We start from the raw sequence: 24,406 nt of genomic DNA on the forward strand, positions 1-24,406 counted from the left end.
GAATGAGTCGTTTATTGGCATGTTACCTAAAGGAGATGGTATTCACATGCAGATGGGCACGTAGAAAAAAATTTGTTATATATAACAGCCGGGAAAGTAAAAATGAATATATATATTGTATCGTGCCTTCTGTTTCTATACTACTTATAAATTAATGGTCACATAAGGTAGAAATTTAATTGAATTCGCATTAAAAATATTTTTATTCGTTCAACTCGGCTCTCCCAACGTTAAATCCTGAGTGCGCCACTGATTACATGGACATGGATGATTCGGCGGTCATTTGAGACATTCGTCATAAAACATATCCAGAGGGCGTAGTATTTAAGATCGTCTGTCGTAATTCCGAAAGGCGGGTTTTAAGAATTGTCATGTGTGCAGTTCATTCTGAAAAGCGCATTTATATTAAATTCGCAAAGAAAAACATTGCTAAAACTCTCTGACGACGGTTGGAAGTTTCAGAACATTGAGATAAGTAGTGAAACTCAGCAAAACGCATTTTGCCTCATATTTGCCGCATATTAATCTAAATATCAATGGCATTTTGTTTTTAAAATTAATTAATTTTGAAACATGTTTTGGTTGTTTCTACAACATACATATTACAATATTATGAATTAATTAATTAATTAATCTTGAATTAGTGCAATTTATGCTTATCTTTTTTATATTTTTGAAAGATATATTTAGTATGCCCTATCACATATTGATTATGTGTTCAAATACTGAATATACGTAATATAACTATAATTCTATAACTAATAAATTAGTGATATATACTTACATATATACTTACTTACTTGATATATACTTACAGTATATATTCATTATATGTATACTGTATAGTAAATATGAATATATACAGATATATACACCATATATATTCATTAATGAAAGCTTATGTAAATATATAATTTATATAATTATTTCTTATAAAATGATGTAAAAAACAACATGTTAAATAAATGCAAATTACAAATAATTCAATATAAATTTCATATATAATAATAACGACAACAACAAATTCATAATTAACTGCAAAAATAATATAACATAAATCCTAATGTCAACTAATATAAAATGGAATGATTTGTTCATATACTGTATTTTACGGACTATAAGACGCACTTTTTTCTTCGAAAAATTGCCTCCAAAATTCAGGTGCGTCTTATAGTCCGTAGCATCTTATAGGTATTTTTTTTAAAAAAATTGCTTAAAAATTAAGGTGCGTCTTATAGTCCGTAAAATACGGTATATAATTTGAATGACAATTACACTACTCTCAATTGGTAATTATTTATGATTTAATCCAATATATATAATTTATATTAATATATTAAAATATGTATACAGTATATATGTATACAGTATATATATTATATATATATATATATACAGTATATTTATTGGATTGATATAATATATAATATATATATTGATACAAAATATTGATATTATTATATAATTGGATTGAGTCATAAATAATTACTAATTGAGGTTAAGTGTAATTGTCATTCAAATACATATGAGATGATATGTTGCTTCAACTAAATTTTACTAATGGTTATTAGCAAATAGTCTCTAAATCTAAATATTAAAGCTGAAGTGACAAGTCTGCAATAAAAATATGCTTTTGAAGTCCTTAAAAATGGAGCATTTGAAAGTGCGTGTATGCCATATCATATTGTGAGAGTATAAACTTGGCAGTAATGCTATAGGAAAGGCAAAAAATGTGGTTACAATATCGGACGTGAAAAAACAACACAGTTTACACTGTCACATCTCATGTATTAGTACATGGATGACATAAAACTTTATGCATCTATACAAAAACAACTTTATCAACTCCTACAAATCACACATTCATACATCAAGGACCTACAAATGGAGTTTGGCCTAGACCAGTGATTCTTAACAAAGGGCCACGGCCCCCTGGGGGTCCATAAACAAGTTTGCTGGGGGCTGCCAAATTATGCAAAATTTCCTTCAGAATATAATAAGAAGAAAATTGATATATAACCGACTATCGTATTGAAAAGTGAAATAAGAAAGATAAAGTTTTCCTATTTAGTTTTTTTTATTTATTTTTTATTTCTTCCTACATACAACTTTGTTAGTACAGAAGAAATAAATATCAAATATGCTACTTACACTGCAGTATTTACTTCTTTTATTCCTAAAGTAATTCTAAAAACTATTAAGGCTTGGAATTTTAAAAATAATTAGGAAAAATAGTAGGCTTTGAAAATTTAAATATTTTTGCAAAAGAGATGCAAAATCTTTACCACAAGTTGTGTGTTTTAGTTTTAGTTTAGTTTTAGCATTGACTTTGGATTGATTTATCGACATGTTTCTTATTTTATTTTTTGTTAAAAATTAATGAGTTTTGAATGTTATTTAAATAGATAATGAAATAGTAAAGTTATGATTTACATTTATTATATAAAAAAATAAAGCAATAATAAAAAAAATCAATTTATTATAGATAATTTAACAAATATAAATTATTATTAAAAAAAATGGGGGTCACAAAATATTATGAAATATTTGTGGGCCGTGAGTATAAAAAGGTTAAAAACCACTGGCCTAGACAAATGCAAAACACTTCACATAGAAAAAGGAGTCTTGAAGAAAGGAGATTTTGTACTTTGAAATGGAGACATTATTGATCAGTGGAAGAGGGTGAGTTCTACAAGTATTTAGGATTCCAGCAGGCCAAACTATCAGAACATACACAAATAAAGCAAAGATTAATTAAAGAATATCAAAATAGGTTAAATGCTATTCTCAGAACACAGTTAAAGCAATGAATAAATATGTCATCCCAGTACTCACATTCTTTTGGAGTTATACATTGGATTCACACAGATCTTGAGCAACTCCAAAGGAAAACAAGAACAACACTTACTAAGCATAAAGAACATCATCCTAAATCAGCTGTAGAAAGATTAACTCTTCCAAGTAAAGATGGAAGATGTGGCCTGATTGACATAGTAAACCCTCAGTACAAACAAATACAGATTCTGCAAGAGTTTTTCTACAAAAAACAAGAAACATCAGTTACATAAAGCAGTAACTGTAGCAGACTCAAATAATACGATTAAATTTACACTCACATCATATGGACACAACACAACATATAAAAAGCATAGATGCCATTAAGCAATTGTGGGCTCAAAAAATACTCCATGACAGACATTCTTATGACCTGGCCCAAGATTTTGTTGACAAAACTGCATCAAACAGCTGGTTAGCTCAGGGATTGCTTCTTTGGGGAGATGGAAGGGTTCATGGTTGCAATATAAGATCAGGTCATAAATACTAAAAACTACAGAAAACATATACTCAAAGATACAACACTCACAAACTCACATACTGAAAATGTCACATTGTGCCAGAAACTATACAACACATCACTTCTGATTGCAAGCTCTTGGCACAGACAGATTATTTACATAGACAAAATCAAGTAGCAAATATAGTATACGGTAAGCAGGAGTTGCGGGTTCAAGTCCTGCTCTGGGCCGATTCTTTTCTTCCAGTTAGTTCTAAATTATTTAAATTATTTAATTAAAATTATAATTATTAAATTTAGAAAGAGATGGTGCCTAATGCCTAACTCTAGTACCAAATTATCTTATAAATTATTATTATTATTATAGCTGTTTCTAGCCTGATAATTTGGCTTTTTTTGGTGTATTGCTTTAATAAAATGTACTCTTAATGATTTTATTTTATGTTAATAAAAATTGCATTAATTTGTAAGGATACTGCTAAGGGTCCCAAGATTTCTCCAGGCCTAAATCCCCAGCTTTTCTCTCTCAATGGCTTTGGATGTAATGAGTTTGAGAATATATTTTTTTTTACAAAAAAAAATAATGTATTCTCAGACTCATTACATCTAAAGAGGCAGATGAGTAGCCTACAATAAAAGGTTGACTCTGCTGTGAACTGTTATTGCCTCAATAGTGTCTGAAAGGATTGAATGATCTGGACTCATCTTGTGTGTGTAGTCTATCAAGAAATATACTTTTTTTTGTAAATGTGAATTTGTCCTGGCAGTTTTTTTAAAATACATTTTTTATTACATTTAGACAACATTGTACTAATATTTTAATTCAAGGATTAATTTTAGAGATTTCTTATTCATATAATTAAAACTGTAATAATTTCTAAAACTAGTTTAACTTTTGAAGCTATACCTCCTTCATATATGATTTTTCTAGTAAGTTTAAAAGATACTGCAAAACTGGATGAGATTACAATAAAAATACCAACTAACACCTGTAATCCAGTTAAAACAAACAAATTTACTTTTGAGGAAAGAAATTTCTAAGAAGAAATGATTATTTTCAATTTATTCTAACCAAAAAAAAAAAAAAAAAGAAACTGCTTCTTACGTGAAGTGAAAGAAATGTTATTGAATTCACTATGCAAATATTTTAATTGTTATTAATGTAGAATTAAATATTGGAATTAGTCTTTAGTAACACTATAGTATTCAGTTTGGAGTATAAAAAATCTTTTCAATCTGACGAATTTCATCTGTTGGATATTGAAGCATTTAATTTATACAATAATTAATTTTAAAGTATTTAGTAATGTGGCAATATGCCATATTAATGTATATATTAGATATAAGTTTAGTTTTAAGTTTTCTTTCTTCTTTGTTCTTCCTTTTGTTTTTTCGAATCTTCTATTAACATTTCTTCCTGTGGGTGGGGTAACCCTTTCCATGAACCACGTTAACAATGGGAAGTGAAGGCGCTGAGGCTACTAGAATGATAAGAAGGGTCATTCTTGGGTCAGACTCTCGGTGAAGATAGACGTGTGAAAGATATGCTCCTGCTTGTTATCTAGAAGGACAAAGGGAGACAAAGGTGGCCTACAGAAAAAGAAAGGGCCCCGCTAACGTAAAGAGAGAGAGACAACGTCCCTTGTATAAGGAGAATCTTCGAAGAGATCCGAAAAAGACCATCGAGAAACGATTTAGAGTGGTTCCCCACTAGAAGAGCATCAATACCAAACAGAGAACCCGGGTATTCGTTATAACCTCCTCTATCATATTAAATCTTCTTGCTATTCTTCCTTTTCTTTTTCGTTTATAATTTAGTGTAAGTTAGTTGTAAGATTACAAGTCGGTCTTTTCTTATTTGTCACGAGCACATTCCTTTGATCTGTATTCGCTTGATTCCTCACCCCAGTTTGGGATGTTGTAGATGTTGTATAACATTAAGAGCTGGAATCCAAAAGAATCCTGTATATTGCTATTCACGTGAAAAAAATAAATAATTGCTGTTATTTTTTTTGTGTACTGACTCTTGTGGACTATTGTACACTTGTGTGACTATCACAGTAAGAAACTAAACAGTAAAAAGTATAAAATTATAATTAATTAATTTTAGAAATAAATATGCATCTCATAAAATTTTTCATTAATTATTAGGATGACATGGTGTGCTTACAATGCACTGGTACAGGAGAACGAGTATGTTTAGGTGCAGAGGGTTTTGGAAACCGCAATTGCTATCTTGAAAACATCGCAGATAAGGTAAAGTGTCATTTTTTAAAATATAAAAATGTAAAATTGAATTTTAATTTAAAATATCTGACTTGTTTGTTTTCTTGTAATATGTTATTAATGATACAATGTTTATCTTTGAGATATATTAAGTTTACATGTATGTTCTGTTCTTTGCTATAAATTTGCTGAGCATGATTTATAAATTTATTTGCAGATCCATATTTATTTATGTATTTTTTTACTTGAAGTTTGATATCTGCTATTAAGTTCTAATGAGCTCTAGTCATTTTTATAATGTTTGTTTTTCATTTATTTTTTAACTTATAAAACCTTTTTTAGTGTACAAAAATTTTAATATTGTTAGAAATATGATTAGTTGGCTGCATTTCAGAACAATTTGATATGATAGACCAGTTTATGTAAAAATTGATGTTACAGTGGATATAAGTTAAAATTAAATTATTGTATTTACTTTGTATGAGATTGCAATAGAGAATATTCACTTATATTTTCTTATTTCTGAACATATTAAATTTAGGAATTAATTTGTTATTACTTAGTAGGCCTCAAAAATTTTTCTACTTATTATTAGAATGAAAGAAAAATTAGGATTAAATAGAATTAAATATATTTGGATAATAAGAATTACCTTTGATTTCATTTTGAGTGGACTCTGTAAAAAGAAAAAAATCTTATTGTAATAGATCAAAGAGACATGTAATACTTTCCAAAACAAGTTTTGAAATTAACTGACAAAGAAAATAATTTTAATTAAAAGGCTTAATTTCTCATAAAATTAAATAGTTTATAATGTAAGTCTTAGATAAGAATGCTAATATGTACATGAAAAGGCAAATGCTTTTGCTTAGGAAGATATGAAGAATATATCAAATAGAACTTTAAAATTTCGAATTTGAATTTCTCCTGACAATTCTAGTTTCGATGTTACATCAATTTTAATCCATCTGTAACTGTACATGAATAAAGTGACAAAATATTTGAATATAATGCTACTAATGTATACAAAGAGATACTTAAATGCCAATACAGTACAGCATTGATTATATGAAAGTCAATTAATTATCTGAAAAATTGATTAACCAAAATCAACTTCAGAGAGTACTAGTTCTAGAAATTATGAACCTTTTACGTGATGATTGTCAGCAATCTCTGTAGGTTTGTTTTTGAGCTATCTCATTATCAACGCAAGTGTTGTGCTTTCTTATTTTTACAGTAATAAATAAAACCTGATTAATGAGTCACAGGCTTCTAATGCATCAAATGCTTCACTGTACCTACACACATTCAAATTCTGCAATTCTAGAATATCAATGCATTTGTTCTTGATACATGAAATCAAAAAAGTTTGAGTTTAAATATTATTTGAATACGATGAAAAGATCTTTGATTATATGACTAATGATTTTAATGTTTTTGTGAATTGTAATTTTTGCAAATTGAATTAATAAATACACCTTTTAATAATGGATTAGGTTTAAATAATGCTAAAATTTTGACCCAATTAACAGATCATCCTCAGACGTGGACAATTGAAAGTGGAATGCCAATGTTGGAAGGAAGGAAGATGGGATGTATACTGATATAGTAAACAAGTGGTGGAAGTGAATTATGATGGCATTGTTGATGCAAAAGACTAAAGAAAAATTTCCAGGCGGGGAAGGGCGTTCTTGTCCCTTCCACTGTCAACTGTCCACATTTGAGGGTGGCCAACAACTGGTTTGAAAATGTTATTATTATTTAAATCTCACCCACTGTTGAAGGTGCATTGATTAATTCAGCTGAGTAACCACAGTGACTAGTTCATTCTTATTTTGAAAATTGAATAAGATAGTTATAATATATTTTTAAATAACAATATTGACAATTACAACTAATAAATAATAAATGATTAATCATATTCTAAGTAAAAATTAAGTATCAATAGATTAAAAGTATAATAACATGTAAACTTGTCTAAAAAATAATTGTTTAATCCATAGATAGAAAAAAACTAAACAGAATAAACAGTAGAAGATTTGTTTGAATATTTTCAGACAGTAAAAATACCCAGGATGTAGTTGAATGTTCTATCAAACAGCACAAGTTCATGCAAAATATGCAGGCTCCATTAAATATATCAGTAGCAGGACATTGTTTCTGTTCAATTTAATCATCAAGGACAGTTTGTTACTTTTTTGCTGTATAATACTGCTAGTGATAATGCCACAAAGATACCATATAGATAATTTTACAGAAAGAATTATTGAAAGGCTAGAAGCTGGTCAGTCAGAAAAATGTTTCTAGTATTCTGAAGGTGCCTTAGAGTGTCATATTAAGGCTTTGGAGCATATTTTAAAAAACAAAACATCATCCATGTAGTGAACATCTAAGTGTTATCACCTTTCAACTGGACTCTATTTGACATTATGTTGTAATAGAAGAATGTCTGGTAGGCAGCTCTCTATAGAGCTGTTTGTATTACTGGCCATTGGTATTACTGTAGTTTCAAGATAAACTGTCTACAGGAGTCTTCAGGTAAATGATCTTTTTGCCAGACATTTAGTACATTATGTTCCATTGATTCTGGAGCACAGAAAAGCATATTTAAGATAGTGGCATTGAAATTGACATTGACATTTGCCTTGACATCATTGTTGTGCTGTTTTATATAGCTATTGTTTGGAGAGTTTGCAGGATATTAGACTTAGTTTCTTTGTAGTTTTCTATAAAGTTCAAATAGTATAATTGTCTTCACTTGAACTGGTTGATGATATAAGCTCTTTTTCAGTTTTATGTACTTATTTATTTGTCTTCTTGTGCTTTATCTTGCTGGAGAAGGATTTCTTCCGAATTGATTTTCCATCCTGACATTTTAATGCAAAATAGTCGATTTTCCTGCACAGAAAAGTATGTGGCAACTTATCTCATGGGTTGGGCATTTTCATCTTACAATCACAGTTTGAACAGTCTTTCACCATTTTATCTTTGTTCATTTGTTGAAGGGAATGTACAGATTTGTTGTCACTGCTTTTTTTTAGTGTGATGGCCAAAGGTCTCTTTAATTGCATTTTTTTTGCCCAAAAATCATATCCAATTTTTTTTTAGATCTATATCACCATTTTCCAAGAGTCAGTAATGAAGTGAATTACCTTCTGCATAGGGATGAGTCTGTCCCATATGATTTTGTCATATTGGTCTCCAAAATTGGCCTTATCCATGGCTATTTGAAGCCTGGTTAAAAAAAGTGATACATTGGTTCATTCTCACTGGGTTCATGGAAAAAACTTTAAGTATATTGTATGTGGTTATTCCTCAGATGTCATAGTGTGCCTCTAGTTTCATTGATACTATTTTTTTGTCTGTTTTATTCCTGTCATTTTCAAACTCTAGTAGTATGTCTATTACATCTTGCCCCTCATCACAAATAAAATGTTTCAATATTCCAAGTTTTTACCAAATTTATGAAGTATTGTTTCCAATGTTTCCAATTTGTTGCCATGTTTCTTATGTTAGAGAGTCAAGGCAATTGTAGATTATGATCCACTGAGATCACCATATTTTATTTGTTCTTTACACATACCACATACGTGAAGAATAAAGAAAGTCAGTAGTTCTAGAAAGACAATATTGTCTTCATAATTCTAAGTAGAAACACTGATTAGCTCTATACAAGAAAACATTCCTTGAATGTTCATGCATTAGATTAAACTTATCATAGTTAACTATGTTTTTTTTTTACATGGATATTAAAATTCAGCTTAATGAATTAAAAAAAAAAGCTGAATGAGAAATGAGCTTGTCTTAGGAAGGCATAGAGCAAAAGAAATTAGAGTATGCTGTTGCATAAAATCAATAGCTAACTCATATTCAACACTGGAAATTTTTCATACTACTTAAAGTATATAAAATTAGCCAGTAAATACTGCAAAAAAGCCAACTAAATAACTTTCCCGAGATTATGAAAAACAATTACTTTGAAATTACTATTTACAATAAATATTCTGTATGTGGTTTACATGATTCATGCAATTTATTAAATCATAAAATTAAATTTAAACTAAATATTTAAAGTAAACTCTGTTAATTATGAGGAGCAGTTGCAAAAAAGAAAAAGAAAAAAGTGAATTCAGTTAGAAGCATGGCTATAGTAAAAGGTGTATGGTGTATATGCTGTGTTTTTTTCTCAGAAATATATATATATTCTATTTTCACAATAACTTTTGGTTTTAACAAAATACATCTAAAGATAATGAATAAAACTAAACATTACTTTCTTTTTAATTTCAAATAAGCAAACTAACACTCAATTTTTTATAAACAATGCAAATACTTATTTTCTTTCTGCTAATACCAATTTTAAACATTGAAGAAAATCTTGTCAAAATCCTGTATATATCTGTTGACTTTGACTGGTTAGAAGTTAAAATTAATTGAAAATTTAATCAAAATATTTCCTTATTAAAATAATGTTAAATAAATTATTCAGATATTTCTTAAATTTATAAAAAAAAACATCATATCTAAATGTTTAAATAAATGCATTTTTTTTAATCTGTAGAATTTTCCTCCTGAAATGTCATCCTGTGTATTTGTTATTGAACAAGCACTATCAGTTAGAGCATTGCAAGAAATGGTGACTGCTGCTGGTTCAGAAAAAGTAAATATTGAGTTTTAATGATAATTATTAAATTTGATGATAATTTAATAATAATTAATAAAAATATAAATGAGATTTTAAGAAGTTAAAATATATTCATCTTGTTAAATATAAAATTAAGAAAACTGTTACAATTTTTATTTTAAGGGTAAAGGCACAGGTGGTGGTCATAGAACTCTCCTTTATGGACATGCAGTACTTTTGCGCCATCAAAACAGTAATATGGTAAATTTTCTTAAATTTTATTTCAGATAAAAAATAGTTTTATTTATCAAGAAATCTTAAGTTTTTAATATTATATTCATATATTCTAAAACATTTAATTTTATTCAATTTCTATTTAAGGAATTACATTCACAATTGAAAGCAAATTCAATAAAATACATAAAGTGTACTTATTCTAGTGCTAGCATAATTTGATGTTCATAATATCATTGAACATGTTAGAGTTATATTCTGTAGAATTCCAATTACCAGTCTGACTTAAAAGTATAAATATAAAATTTAAAAATTCAAAAGTAAATAAATAAATAAAGATATTTTAAAAATATATTTTTGAGTATTTTTATTTATTTATTTTATAAAACTCTTAAAATTAATTTTTAATTATTTTCTGTAAAAATAAACTCTAATTACAAAAAGCATTAATTATTATGTTTTATGTTATTTGATTATATTAGAATGTTCAAATCATTTTTATAAATGTAATCTCTGCTATAGTAAAATATAAATTGTAAAACAGTTTAAATAGTACATGAAAATCTGGTTATTTGATTTACTGTATAATTTGGGATATTATTTGTATTTTTTATATTTGTTAATTTTTTAACTTTTAATTTTTAACATAAAATATAATTTTTACAAAGTTTTTAAATATATTATAAAATAATAATTTTTAATTAAAATAACAATTATACAAAATTAAAAAATTTTAATGTTACTAAATATGTAATCAGAGATTTATAGTCCATATTATTCAGAAGTCATTTAACTGTTTAAATAATATGGCCAGAGATAGCAATGTTGGTTTAATATCTGATTATTAACTTATTATTTATTTTTATTTTTATTACATTTTTTTTTTTATATTTTCAGTATTTAGCATGTTTATCAACTAGCTCATCAAATGATAAATTAGCATTTGATGTTGGTCTTCAAGAACATTGCCAAGGTAAATATTTTAATATCTAAATGAACTTTATCTTCTCTTGTCTCCATGGTTTTATTACACTACATATTTCCATTTTTTTTATTTTAATCCTTGGTTGCACTGATGTAATTCTGATTATTAAAGAACATGATGGTCATTTTGACCTTATAATATAAACTTTCAACAAATTTAATTTTAACTAAAATAGGTTTAATGATAATTAAATATACATTAAAAAAACAAAGTATTGATTGGTTTTGAAATTTGCTAATGTTATAATTTCTATATTGTACATTTTTAATGTAAAATTACATAACAATTCCATAAAGAAAACAATTGCATTGTGAGCACATGGTTGGGCATTTTCAATTGTTTGTTGTGTAGATAGTATATCATTTTCTTTTTGTTATTCTCTTTGACAAAATGGATGCAGTTTGGAAGTTTATTTCTGCTTTTATTCCAAACATTTCTATAATTAAGGTAATTTGCTTTGTCAAGTCTAGTGTTTTTGATCTATGCATGTGTGCTCTTTGGAAAATGTTACAAGGAAAAGTCTTCTGACATGACTAGCTTCTCTAAAGTATTTTGGGTTAAATTTTTTTTTAATAATATAAGCATTGAATGTGGCAACATTAACATTAACACATTGTTCCATAGTGCTATGGAACAATGCATGTGCATGTTCTGATACCTGTATCTATCATGTCAACACTTTTTTTGTTTTGTTGTAATACAATTGTGATATTGAAGAAAGGGTTCCCATTAGCTGACTAAGGTAAACACCCAATAAAAAAGAAACACATGCAGTAGATGATAGAAAATTAAATTTATTTATGCATGATATGATTATATATAGGTTCAAATGGATTCCAACTTACGGCAAAATATTCAGCAGTCATCCTAAACCCTGGTTTAGGATGGTTTTATATAAAACAATTACAGATGTGTGAAAATGCTGCCAATTTATCAAACAGAAAAGCAAGAAGAGAATGTCTTCAGTCAGTGGAATAGTTACAAAAATAACATGATTCATACAAAAAGATTGAGACTACTTATTACAAAAAGATTTCCTTATCACTGATCCTTAATTCCTTAATTCTAACTTATAATAAGAAAGGAAAATTGAAGATAGGGGGCAAGAAGTAACAAAGAAGGCAGATCCTGGGTCATACAAACATTTATCTGTTGTCGTGAGGGCTATGTGGAAACTTCTTGCACATGTTCATGCATCCATTTTTTTTTTTATTGGGTCCTGAAATTTTTCTTGTATCCAAATTGTTGGTCACTCGATTGAAACTTGAAACTGGTTAAGTTGAATCCTGACTCTAACACACTAACTTTGCCCAGGAATTTCAAGATTCCTGCTTGAAGTTATTGATTCACCTATCTACTCAGGCATCGGACACTGTAATGTCTTTCTCCTTTTGTTGTCCTCTCTCTTCGAGCACCAGCTCAAAAAATGGCCTTTCTTTGCCTTGTATGCCCTCAGGTAACCTCATATTCATTGTACTGATGATTCTGGAAAGTGGTCCTCACTTCCAAGAAGAAAGAATTCAGGAGATTAGAAAGTTCTTGAAAGAGGAAAGAACAAAGAACAAGGAAAAATGTATGAACAACAGATGGACAAAAACAGACAATATGATATACAGCCATACACTATAATTTCTGGCTTTTTTTTTCTGAAAAAGTCAGAAATTATGTACTTTTTTATTTATGTTGTAATTTTTTTGCATTTTTGGCTTTTCTGATACATTGTGCCTAGAAAAACAATTGTTTTGTTTTTTTTTGGAACATAACTAACTAGCTTTATACCACCATTGAAGCTATATTAAGGGTTAAACTAGCCTGTCACTCAGTGCCTTGAAACACAATGAAATGTCTGTCTTGTTTTGCCTTGTGGTCCAATAATTGTTAGTTTTAGTTCCTTTAGATGTTTGGCAATGACAATGCTTGCTAATAAATTAGCACCTGTAATATTTCAACTGCTTTCAGTATTGAATGACTTAACATGTTCATTATTTCAAAACCCAGATTTTGATATGAAACTGAATTAGCAAGTTTCCTATGTAAACAATTTGATCACATGTGTAATCAGTCTCAGAGTTGCACACCCAAAAATACTTTTATATTTTGCAGACTTGCTTTTTATGTATTATTGAATGGACCATCTAAGTCTATAGTTCCAAAAGTGTACCTACACTTAACGTTCCAACCTAAACTTAATAAACAACCTAAACAAAATAATGTTCCAACCTACACTTTTGGAACGTTATTTTGAAGATCGTCATTAGTCTCGAGCCTCTGCCCTTCAGCCACTTTTTCTGTTCAGGAAAGAGGTGAAAGTTGCTTAGTGCTAAATTAGGGTTATATGCTGAGTGTTTAAAGGTGGTGAAGACTTGCACCCAGCTTGAAACTTTTTACTGTGTGAAGACTTCCACCTCTTTCGTGAACTGAAAACATGGCTAGCAGGGCAGAGATTTGAGACTAATGATGATGATCAAAACAATGTTGTTAAGGTCATCTCAATTCACTGGTGGCAACATTCTATGAAAAGGGGATGGAAAAGCTCATCCACAGATATGAAAAATTCCTCAATCTTCATGGTGATTATGTTGAAAAGTAACCATGTTTTATACCTAACTTTTGGTAATAAATTTATTTTGTTATTTACACTTGTCTTTGTTTTATGGACCATCGGAGCTTGGAAAAAACTGCCCTTGTATATTCCAAGATTGTGTAGGAGTTTTACTTGCTATTTCACATTTGGGTTTTGATCATTCAAGCAGAAGGCTATGGAAAATAGCTCTGGATGTTGCTAGGCTTTTCTCACTTCAAAAAGAGTTATTTCAAGACAGTTGATTTGGTTGATGCTAGTTTTCATTTATATCAAAATCACTGAAAAGTATTCACTGCTTGATGACTGTTCCAATAACTTCAATTCTTGAATCATATTCACATTTCTTTGTTCAGAAGGCTTGTCTGGTTTATCTTTAGAACTTTCTCCACTAGGAATATCTTTGATCTATTAAAGCAATTGATCATAGCATATAGTTGTTTTTAATATGCTAGCCATTTACAGCGCAGTTGTTATAGGATCTACTCATTGATGAGACTATGTCTCATCTCTAAAATTGCACTGCTATAAATGGTTACACACCTCAGAGATATGAAGGAGTACATGTCAAGAGCTGCAATTTGGCACAGAGTATTTGGTGCCCAAATCATGCGCAACATAAAATAAACCAGACTTGTAGGTAGTCAGGGGACTAAGAACTGGGTCAAAAGAAAATACAAAATGTTGAGACTGTTTCTACAAACAGACGCAAATGCAAGATTTGCTCATGCATTGCTTGCACTCTCCAAGACATAGTCTTGTCTCAAAAATGGCTTTGCTGTTTTACTTCTTTTATTTTTATTATGAATTTCATTTTGAAGTAAAAGTAATAGTATAAAAATTAAAAACAATTTCTACAGCTTACTTTTGAGAAAAACTTATCAAGATGAAATGAAATGGAAGATTCTGATGCAAACACAAGAAAGCAGGAAAAAATATGTCTATGTGAATTTTGTAAACTGAAATTTAAACTTTTGATATATAATTATCAAGACTGAAAACAAAAGAAAAAAGTGCACTGGATGCATAAATTGTACTTCCTAGGTACAGATTAAAACTAACAATGTTATACACTGAAGGGTATGCATTACAAAAAGCAATGATAGCTTTTTAATTTATTAGATTTTTTTCTGAAACTTTACGCAAGTTTGTTCTTGATTACATTTGTGAGGAATGTATAAAAACACAAAAATATCAATTAAAAAATAAAAAACATATATATGGAAAAATAGTTGCCTGGATCAGTTTGACTTAGGTTATGAATGCAAGCATTAAATGCAGAGAAAATATTAAAAGGTTCTATGAACAGTTTAATAGAATAATAAACAACTATAGATAAACTATCAGATATTAATATAAAAATATTTACAGTCACAAACAAAACCTTTTGCCAGTGTTGTACTTGATACAAAAACCTCCTACTTTAATATTCTTAGTTTTTATATATACTGTTTCTAATACAAATGAAGCTATTCATCTGACTCTGCGATAAAAGACAATAGTCTTTTATTACAGATAGTCAGATTGTCAAATATACATATTTGATTAGATAATTATATTTAACAATTTCTAGTCCTAATTTGATCATTACATCATTATGGCATATATATTTTTTAAAATATATTTTTACATAACATGATATAATATAACTTTATTTTTATAATATTAGGAGAAGCATGTTGGTGGACCATTCATCCTGCATCCAAACAAAGATCTGAAGGTGAAAAAGTCAGAGTTGGAGATGATTTAATTTTAGTTAGTGTTGCCACTGAGCGTTACTTGGTATGTAATCAATTTTATTTACCTTCAATGTAATTTTTATATTTAGTGTCTACATTGATTTACAGATTCATTACTGTTTTATTATTGTCATATATTTGTCAACTGCATAAAACAATTTATTTTAATTACTTTTTATTTATTATTCTGTATATGATAATCTTAATTTCTTTAATTTTATTAACATATGAATTTATTAGTATAATTAATTTGATTATAAAAGATAATATTTTGCCAGATATGATATTTTATATTCCTTTAAATAAATTGGAATAGCTACTGGAAAGCTTACCATGTTGACAAATGCATATATGAGTTGATCAGATTTTGTTGAATTTTTATTGATGGTCTAGTTTGAATGTGGGCTCCATTTCTTATTATCTAGCTAGCCTATTGAAATTGGGCTGTAATGTACTTGATATAAAAGATTTCTTGGTACTCTGGGTGGAAGAGAGCTACATATATATAAGCCAAATACATGCATATTTTAAATATAGGATAACATATGATATAAATTACAAAAATTTGATATTTTATGTTTTGAAATCTTGAAACTTTTGATCTGATTTTTATCTTTCAAAATAATGAATGTAGTTTTGTAAATATTATCTTTAAAATAAATAGCAAAAGAATTTTTTATTAAATATTTTTACTTCAAACTTGTAGAAATTTTTTAAGTTTTAAAAATCAGATTAGTGTTTAAAATGACCAGAATATTCTATTTGCAATATAAGAAGTTTTAATTATATATTCTTTTACAAGTAAGGTAAATTTAAATGTCTATTAATGAATTCTATCTAGTATGCAGTACTATTTTTTATGCTTTGCTTATTTACATTAAATATATAAATTCTGTATAGAATAAATTATTTAATATTTCAGCATACAGCACGAGAAGGTGAAAAAACAATTGTTAATGCTAGTTTCCATTTAACACATTGGTCTGTTGCTCCTTTTGGTACTGGATCTAGTCGTGTTAAATCTGTTGGTATGTAATTTTAACATAATTTTGACATATTTTATGACTATTGAAAATAATCATTTGTATTAATTCAATAAAAAGATTTAATCAAATAAGCTTTTAGTTTGATGGATATTTTACAAATTTAGTTTTATAAAATACCAAAATTTCTAGAATAGACTGGTTTTAGACTAGTTCATTAATAACTTGAATTTTCCATAATGTGAATTGTTGCAAAGAACTCTGTTCTGTGGAACAGTTCATATTGTAGATCTGTTTTGTAATTCATGTTAAAGATTTTAAAATGTTTAGAATTATTGAATTCTCTATCATTGCTTGAGGTATTTAAATTTTCATATGTTTATGAGGTCTGTTCAAAAACTTTCTAAACTTTATATATTACAAAAAAATACAGTAGAGAGTCGTTAATCGGAACGCTGGTAATCGGAATCGCCGGTAATTGGCACGATTTTCAGTCGGACTGTGTCGTGCTGAATCGAACGTTTTTGATACTAAATTTACTTCTAAAGTATAATTTTCATGTTTTTATATTCTTCAATATATTTATTTTGTTTGTACAAAATGCAGAAATAATTTTTAACGATACGATAGCCTTGATTATTATTATAAAAATTTTCGTTAGGCTTAAAATCGACGAAAATTCAACACGAAACGACACGCAACGGAGAAAAATTCAACACGAAGCGACACGCAACAGAGAAAAATTTGAACATCGGACAGGTTAATATATTTTTTCGTACATAATTGGTAATCGGAACAAATGACTAATCTGAACCACCCCAGTCCCCAATTGATTCCGATTTTCGACTCTCTACTGTACTTCATTTAGAATTTAATGGTCAGGGTTCCCTTCAGAGTAGTCTCCTCCCTAACATATACACTTATTTCAATGATGTTTCCACTTTTTGGAACAGTTTTGGAATGCTCATAAGCTCCTCTGTTGAATTTTTCTCTATTTCTGGAATGGTGGCAAATCTTTTTCCTTTGAGCAGGTTTTTTAGTTTGGGAACAGGAAAAAGTTGCATGGGGCCATGTCAGATGAGTAGGGTTGTGGGAAAGCACAGTGGTCTTGTTTTTTGCCAAAAACTCAAAGTTCTGAGGGACGAATGAGCTGGTGCATTGTTGTGGTGAAAAAACCACTTGCTCCTCCTCCAAAGTTCGGGCCGTTTTCGCCTGATTCTGTCTCTTAGGCATTTTATAACCCACAGGTAGTACTCTTGTGTTGACTGTGTGGCCTGTAGGTAGGTATTTGTGATGCACAACCCCCTTTACACTGAAGAAAACAGTCAACATCACCTTAACATTTGAGCAAACTTGTCAAACTTTTTTGGAGTAGGGAATGTTTCACCCACCCATTGTGAAGATTGCACTTTTATTTTGATGTCATATTCATAAACCCATGACTTGTTACCTGTTATGATTCTGGACTAGGTTTCATCCTCTTCAGCTCGATCAAACAGTTCCTGACAGACTTGAACTTGATGTTGTTTCTGGTCTGCTGTCATCAGATGAAGCATAAACTCGATGCATCCTCAATTTTTCAGTCAGGATTTCATAGCATGAACCAATTGAGATGCCACACTTCTGCAAGTTCCTTGACAGTCAAACATCAATTTGCACAAACAACACAAGATTGTTCACTTTCTCGATGTGGAGTCATCAGTCAATGTTGATGGTCATTCGGAATGCTCGTCTTCCACTGATTGCTGTCCCTTTTTGAACTGGATAAACCACTCATAATATGCAGTATGTTTCATAGCATCCTCATCATATGCCTTCGTAATCAATTCAAAAGTTTCTGTGAAGGATTTCCTGAGTTTCACACAGAATTTCACAGAACAATGCTGCTCCTTCAAAGAGTTCATTTCCACGGATCTGATTTTTCACTGAACCATAAATGGCTGTAACTAATCACCAGAACAAGATATCAACAAATGGTTAACCCATTTGTTGATATCTTGCAAAAGTTAGGTTGCAAAAGGAGGTTACTCTGGAGGTTTCTGCAGACACAACGCCTCCAAGCAGATTAAAATATAACCAAATGAAGGCGGGCTATTCAAAAAGTTCGGGAACTTTTTGAACAGACCTTGTATAGATCACAGTTGTGAAATATATACTTTGAATATGCCTTTGATGATTTTAAGAAAAATCATGATGGCAAATGAATATGTTTTTTGATACTCAAAGGATTCTCCACATTTTCTAAAGACACTCTGTAAATTTAGATAAAAGAGTTGCTGTTGGAGGAGTTGAATAGTTGCAAGTTGAAATTAGAAGAAAATCTGCATCATTGCATAATTTGCATTTGCTTTCAAATTCACTTTTAAATACAAACAACCTGTGGGTTATATTTGTAAAATTCCAGTATATATTATATTGCATTATAAATAAACAGCATTGAAATGAAATATTTTTTAATCTGAAATTTTTAATAAGTTGAAAAAAGAAATATGATTGAACAATGAACTATATTTTAACTGTAATTTTGAATATTCTAAAATATACATCAATGCGATACAGCATTTTTACTTTTCTAATTCTGTTATTCTGTATTTACTCACATGTAAGATGATCTTGCATATAGAACAAGGTATGACTTTAAAGATCAAACTAAAGAAAATTAGATTTATTAATACAATTCTAATTTTATTTTGTTTAATCACAAATAAAATATCAAAGGCACGTATTAAGGCAAACAACCATGTTTTCTTGATGCCATCATCTTTTGTCTACTTGGATTCGCTCTCTGAAGCTTCGTTACAACTCTCCTCTTTTTCACTCTCACTCCACAAAGGATCTTCCTCTGATCTAATGAATTTGAAATGCAGTATTTCCTGAATGACTTTGCTATCAGCTCTTGGGAAATGCTTTTCCATGCAACTGATACTGCTGTAGCAAAACCAAAACATTATAATGTGCATGACTGGAAAAAGTTTATTTTTAATTATTCAGAATGTGCAAATATTCATTAAAAATACCAATTTAACAAATATGAAATAACTACATTTATAATCATTGCTAAGTGACCAGTATTTTATTAATATTTTTATAAATAACAAGGAACTATTTTCTGTGGACAAATGAGATACAACACGGTTTCTAATTGATGGACGTAGATTTAAACCAATAAACAAAGGGGGATGTGTCTTAGTTTGTTTACAGTAGGTTCCAACTTACCATAAATAGACTGTAGATTGGTATTTAATGAATCAGAAATAGCAACTGGTCATTCCTTTTCTTAAAGCTATTTTTGGACCATCTCTTTGAAAGCGACATTCACCTTGACCTCAATAACACTCTGCTATAATGGCAGCAGGAACTATACTTGGTTCACAAAAATTATTGCAAAAATGCAAAGAATCCTTTGCTCATGCATATAGAACAACCTAGTTTTTCGAAGCAGTGAAAAATTAATAAAAACCTTGTCTTATATGTGAGTAAATACGTTATATAACAGAAAAAGTATGGTGATTATTCAAAAAATGGTCCTCCCAAGATTTTTACATTTTTGGACTTGGGACATTGGAACATCAAGAAATGGAAAAAATTTCTGAATGTGTATGAGGGGCAAGACCTTGTTCATCTTCTTTGAAACTTAATAACTCCCATGTTTTTGTCAAAAATTTCTGAAATTTTGCAGGAAGATTTGTGTATTAGGAGGATTGATGCTAGTAAATTTTGGTGGTTAAAGGTTGAGGGGGTGGAGGGAGAGATAGAAGGAAGGGTTATGTGTCATATCTCAAGCAGGGTCAGATTTAGTGAAGATTTTACTTGTTATTAGCACTTACAATTTTTTTTTATAAAACTTATCTCTACACTCAAAATTAAGCTTTATGCCATTTTATAATAAATAATTATGTAAAAAATTTTAAATAAAATATAACAGATGGCACCACATGCAGTTTTAAATGTTCCTGGGAAAGTTAAGCAACTCATTGTTGGATTTTTTAAAAATATGTTATGTTAAAATTTTGATTTTGTAGAGATAATATAATTACAATGGCAATAGTATATATTTTAAAAATATTAGAATTTAATTGAAAATGTAGTTCTAATTAAGAATTACACATGTTTAACATTTGTTTTAAATATAATATAGGATATGTATTTGGTGGTGAAGTGCTTAGATTTTTTCATGGTGGAGATGAATGTCTTACTATTCCAGCTTCATGGACTGAAGTGCAAGGACAAAAGTAAAATAATAATATATTATTAAATTTATGTTTTTATTACAATCTTTTGTATGCATTATGTGTATTTTTTTCTATATTTTTATAATTAAAAATACTTTTAAATAAAAAATATATATCAGCAAATAAAAGGAAAAATATATACATTTCATTTTAAACTAAGTAAAATTGACATCAATTAACATAAATATATAAATCATGTTAAATATCTAGTGTTGTGTTTGATTTGTTATTCTAACTGATAGCAGATTTTAAAACTTAAGAAGTACTACATAAGTTTGAGTTGATTGCAAATACATAATTAATTATTTATAACAAACTACAATGTTATATAATATCACATTAAATTTTACTATGGTTGAATTTTATTTTACATATTATACAATATTATTTTTACAAACTTTAAATTAATAAGAAAATGATTTTGATGATACAAATTTTAATTTATAAACAATATTGCAGACTAACAAAGATAATGAATTAATAAAACATATACATTCTTTAATTATTAGTTCTAAAGAGTATTATTTTAAAATAAAAGTTAGATGTTATAAATTTTTAATAACTTTTTCATAATTTTTTTGATATTTAGTGATGTATTTATTAATTCTAATTATAAATTGAATGATTTTATTTTATAAGTATTGAGTTTTACTGTTTTTTGGTACAAAATTGTTGTTTTTACATTTTACAGTATTATTGTGTATGAAGGTGGTGCTGTTCTTAATCAAGCTAGATCCTTATGGAGACTAGAATTAGTAAGGACAAAGTAAGCAAATTAATAAATATATTAAAGAAAATAAAATATTCTTAGATAAATATTTAAAATAATTTATATAACTGTAATTGTTTATTTCAAATGAATAGTAAAAGTTCATAATTTATTTTTATAATAATAAATATAAATGATATAAATATCTGTGTGTATAAAATTAAAAGGCTTGTTTAAAATACAGGTGGGCTGGTGGATTTATTAATTGGGGATATCCTTTAAGAGTTCGTCATATAACAACAGGAAGATATATGGGTTTTACTGAAAATAGAGAAGTATGTTTAGTTTCCAGAGAAGAAGCAACTGTGGCAGCAACTGCATTCTGTCTTCGCCAAACAAAAGTATACTTTTTAATGTAAAGATTTTCCTTTTATAAAATTATATTTTTTATTATACAATTTTAACTTGTATTTATCTAGGATGATAAGAAAATTATTTTAGATGAAAAAGAAGAAGAAGTAATTGGGTCACCTCTTATAAAGTATGGTGATACTACAGTTTTTCTTCAACATTTAGAAACAGGTCTTTGGTTATCCTATAAGGTATACAATTTCCAGGATTTAGTTATCATACTAAATCCAATTTTCAGAAATTTTATGTTTTGCTAATTATATTCTAAATTATTTGCATATTCTAAATAAAAGTATCTATTCTTATATTTCTGTTGAACTTTTCATGCAGACATATGAAACAAAAAAACGAGGAGTTGGAAAAGTAGAAGAGAAACAAGTAAGAAATTTACATTTTTTACTTTGCTCATTTCACTAAATTATTGTGAAAAGGTTAATAAAATTTAATTATTGTTACATTTATTTTTATTTTTTCTTAATGAAATTTTTGACATATTTAAGTATATTACAAGTATATTATATACAAAAAAAATTGTTTTATTTTTCTAATTCACTGCTGTAATGATTAAAATATATAAATACAAGGGAAAGTCAGTAAATAAGTTACAAACTGATATGTATTAGCAAAAAATGGCAGTCAGTAATTTCTAAAAGTGTTATTAGGTGGCAGCTGCAACACAATCCACATTAATTAATTGAGGTAGTAGACTCTAAGTATCATGTGTCTGTACAGCTTAGTTTCAAAATAACAATCATGCTTGAAGGTGTACAGCTGAAGAGCAGTATGATGTTGTGTGTTTTTGTGGGCAAAAGGACTTAATGTAAAGGAAATTCACAAGGAAATGTTTCCCGTTTACAGTGTCAATAAATTTTCTCAAGGACATTCAAAAGTTGATGATGAAGATTGATCTGATTGTCCTACGAAATTGTGACAGAGGCAATCTTGTAAAGGTTGGAGATTATGATTTGAGCTGTAGACAGTGTAAGATGTTCTCTTGGTTTAGTCTATGCATTAATTGATGTAGAGGCTGTATGATTGTTTGGATTTCCATAAAGTGTGTGCACGGGGAATGTCAAAAGAACTTACAGAGAAACACAAAATGAAATGAATGGGTCTGTTCTTGCAACATCTTAGTATTGAGATGAAGGTCAAGACAAAAAATCTTGGAGTCAAATGTTTTTCAAGTGATGAAGAGTTGAATGTGAGTTATACATATATGGCTGACAGCAAGTAACAGAGAAGCATAATCATGGCATAATTTACATCAATTGAAAGTGCATGAATTAATGAGTATCAATCAAATATCAAAACACTGATTTTCTCAAAGGAAAAACTTAGGAGAATTTGAAAAAATCTTATAAAATTTGCAATAACTGTTAAATTCCTTGATCAGAATCAAAACTGCATTGTCACAATAACAAGGGTAATCATTTTCATTATTTAAGTAATATGATGCACTACAAACATATTAATTACACATTTGTTCTTGCAGATGAATGAAAAATCAATCAAAATGGAAACTGTAAACTTTATTTTCAAACTCTCATAATTTTTTTTTTTTTTTTTTTGAGAAAATTAGCATTTTTATTTTTGATTGATACTCATTAGGTCATGCACTTTTGATTGAAGTAAATTATGCCATGATTATGTATTTTTCTCTGTTACTTGGCATATGAGACAGCAGACCCAAGACTTTATACAGATGGTACTGAGGTTTTGATAAAATGATGAGACACATTAATAATGGTGAGAGATTATGTTGAGAAATAAGAAAACTTATGTGATGAAAAATGATTTTCAAGTTTTTACTTCATTTAGTTTTTTAAAAGGCTTTTTGTGACCTGTTTACCAACTTTCTCTTGTATAATAAAATAGCATGCAAAAAGAATTGTTATACTATCAAAACAAAACATTTTCTTCATTTGAATGTAACATAGCTTGATATTCAACAAATTGTCAATGAATTTGTCAACATTGGCAGTGAATTTGTCAACAAGCAATTTAAAAAATATTTATATTGTTTTAAGTTTTTTACAAATTTAACAGGCTATTATGTCTGAAGAAGGAAAAATGGATGATGGTTTAGAATTTAGTAGATCACAAGAAGAAGAATCTCGTACAGCCAGAGTGATTAGGAAATGCAGTTCACTATTTAATAAGTTTATTATGTAAGTAATATAAATCTATCACAATAACACAAAATTTTGTTTATTGTAAAAGGTGATTATTTGAAATGATTCTAAAATGTAATTTATATAAGTTTTTTTTAATTACAAATTATATATTCAGTTGTTATTTCAGTTAATTGGAAATATTACATAATGAGATGTAAATAAGTGTTATAATGGTATAGGGAAACTATTACAGCTTGGAACACTTTGTTACTT

The 24,406-nt window shown here is 28.5% G+C and overlaps 1 protein-coding gene and 1 long non-coding RNA gene across 2 annotated transcripts in view; one reads left to right on the forward strand and one right to left on the reverse strand.

Annotated features, from left to right (window-relative positions):
* Positions 1 to 24,406, forward strand: part of RyR (Ryanodine receptor) — a 417,183-nt gene that overhangs the window by 34,256 nt on the left and 358,521 nt on the right. Inside the window, 12 exon segments of the mRNA XM_067275817.1 lie at positions 5,447 to 5,551; positions 10,083 to 10,181; positions 10,329 to 10,406; positions 11,277 to 11,352; positions 15,615 to 15,727; positions 16,607 to 16,712; positions 20,806 to 20,899; positions 21,591 to 21,665; positions 21,853 to 22,009; positions 22,088 to 22,210; positions 22,350 to 22,397; positions 24,066 to 24,187. Coding sequence (XP_067131918.1) covers positions 5,447 to 5,551; positions 10,083 to 10,181; positions 10,329 to 10,406; positions 11,277 to 11,352; positions 15,615 to 15,727; positions 16,607 to 16,712; positions 20,806 to 20,899; positions 21,591 to 21,665; positions 21,853 to 22,009; positions 22,088 to 22,210; positions 22,350 to 22,397; positions 24,066 to 24,187 — 1,196 coding nt within the window.
* The window catches only part of LOC136979862 (uncharacterized), a 233,162-nt gene that overhangs the window by 24,472 nt on the left and 184,284 nt on the right, over positions 1 to 24,406 (reverse strand). The window lies entirely within an intron of this gene.

This window comes from Centruroides vittatus, unplaced genomic scaffold (genome assembly GCF_030686945.1).
Source record: "Centruroides vittatus isolate TY-2023 unplaced genomic scaffold, ASM3068694v2 contig_1158, whole genome shotgun sequence".
Taxonomy (NCBI): domain Eukaryota; kingdom Metazoa; phylum Arthropoda; class Arachnida; order Scorpiones; family Buthidae; genus Centruroides; species Centruroides vittatus.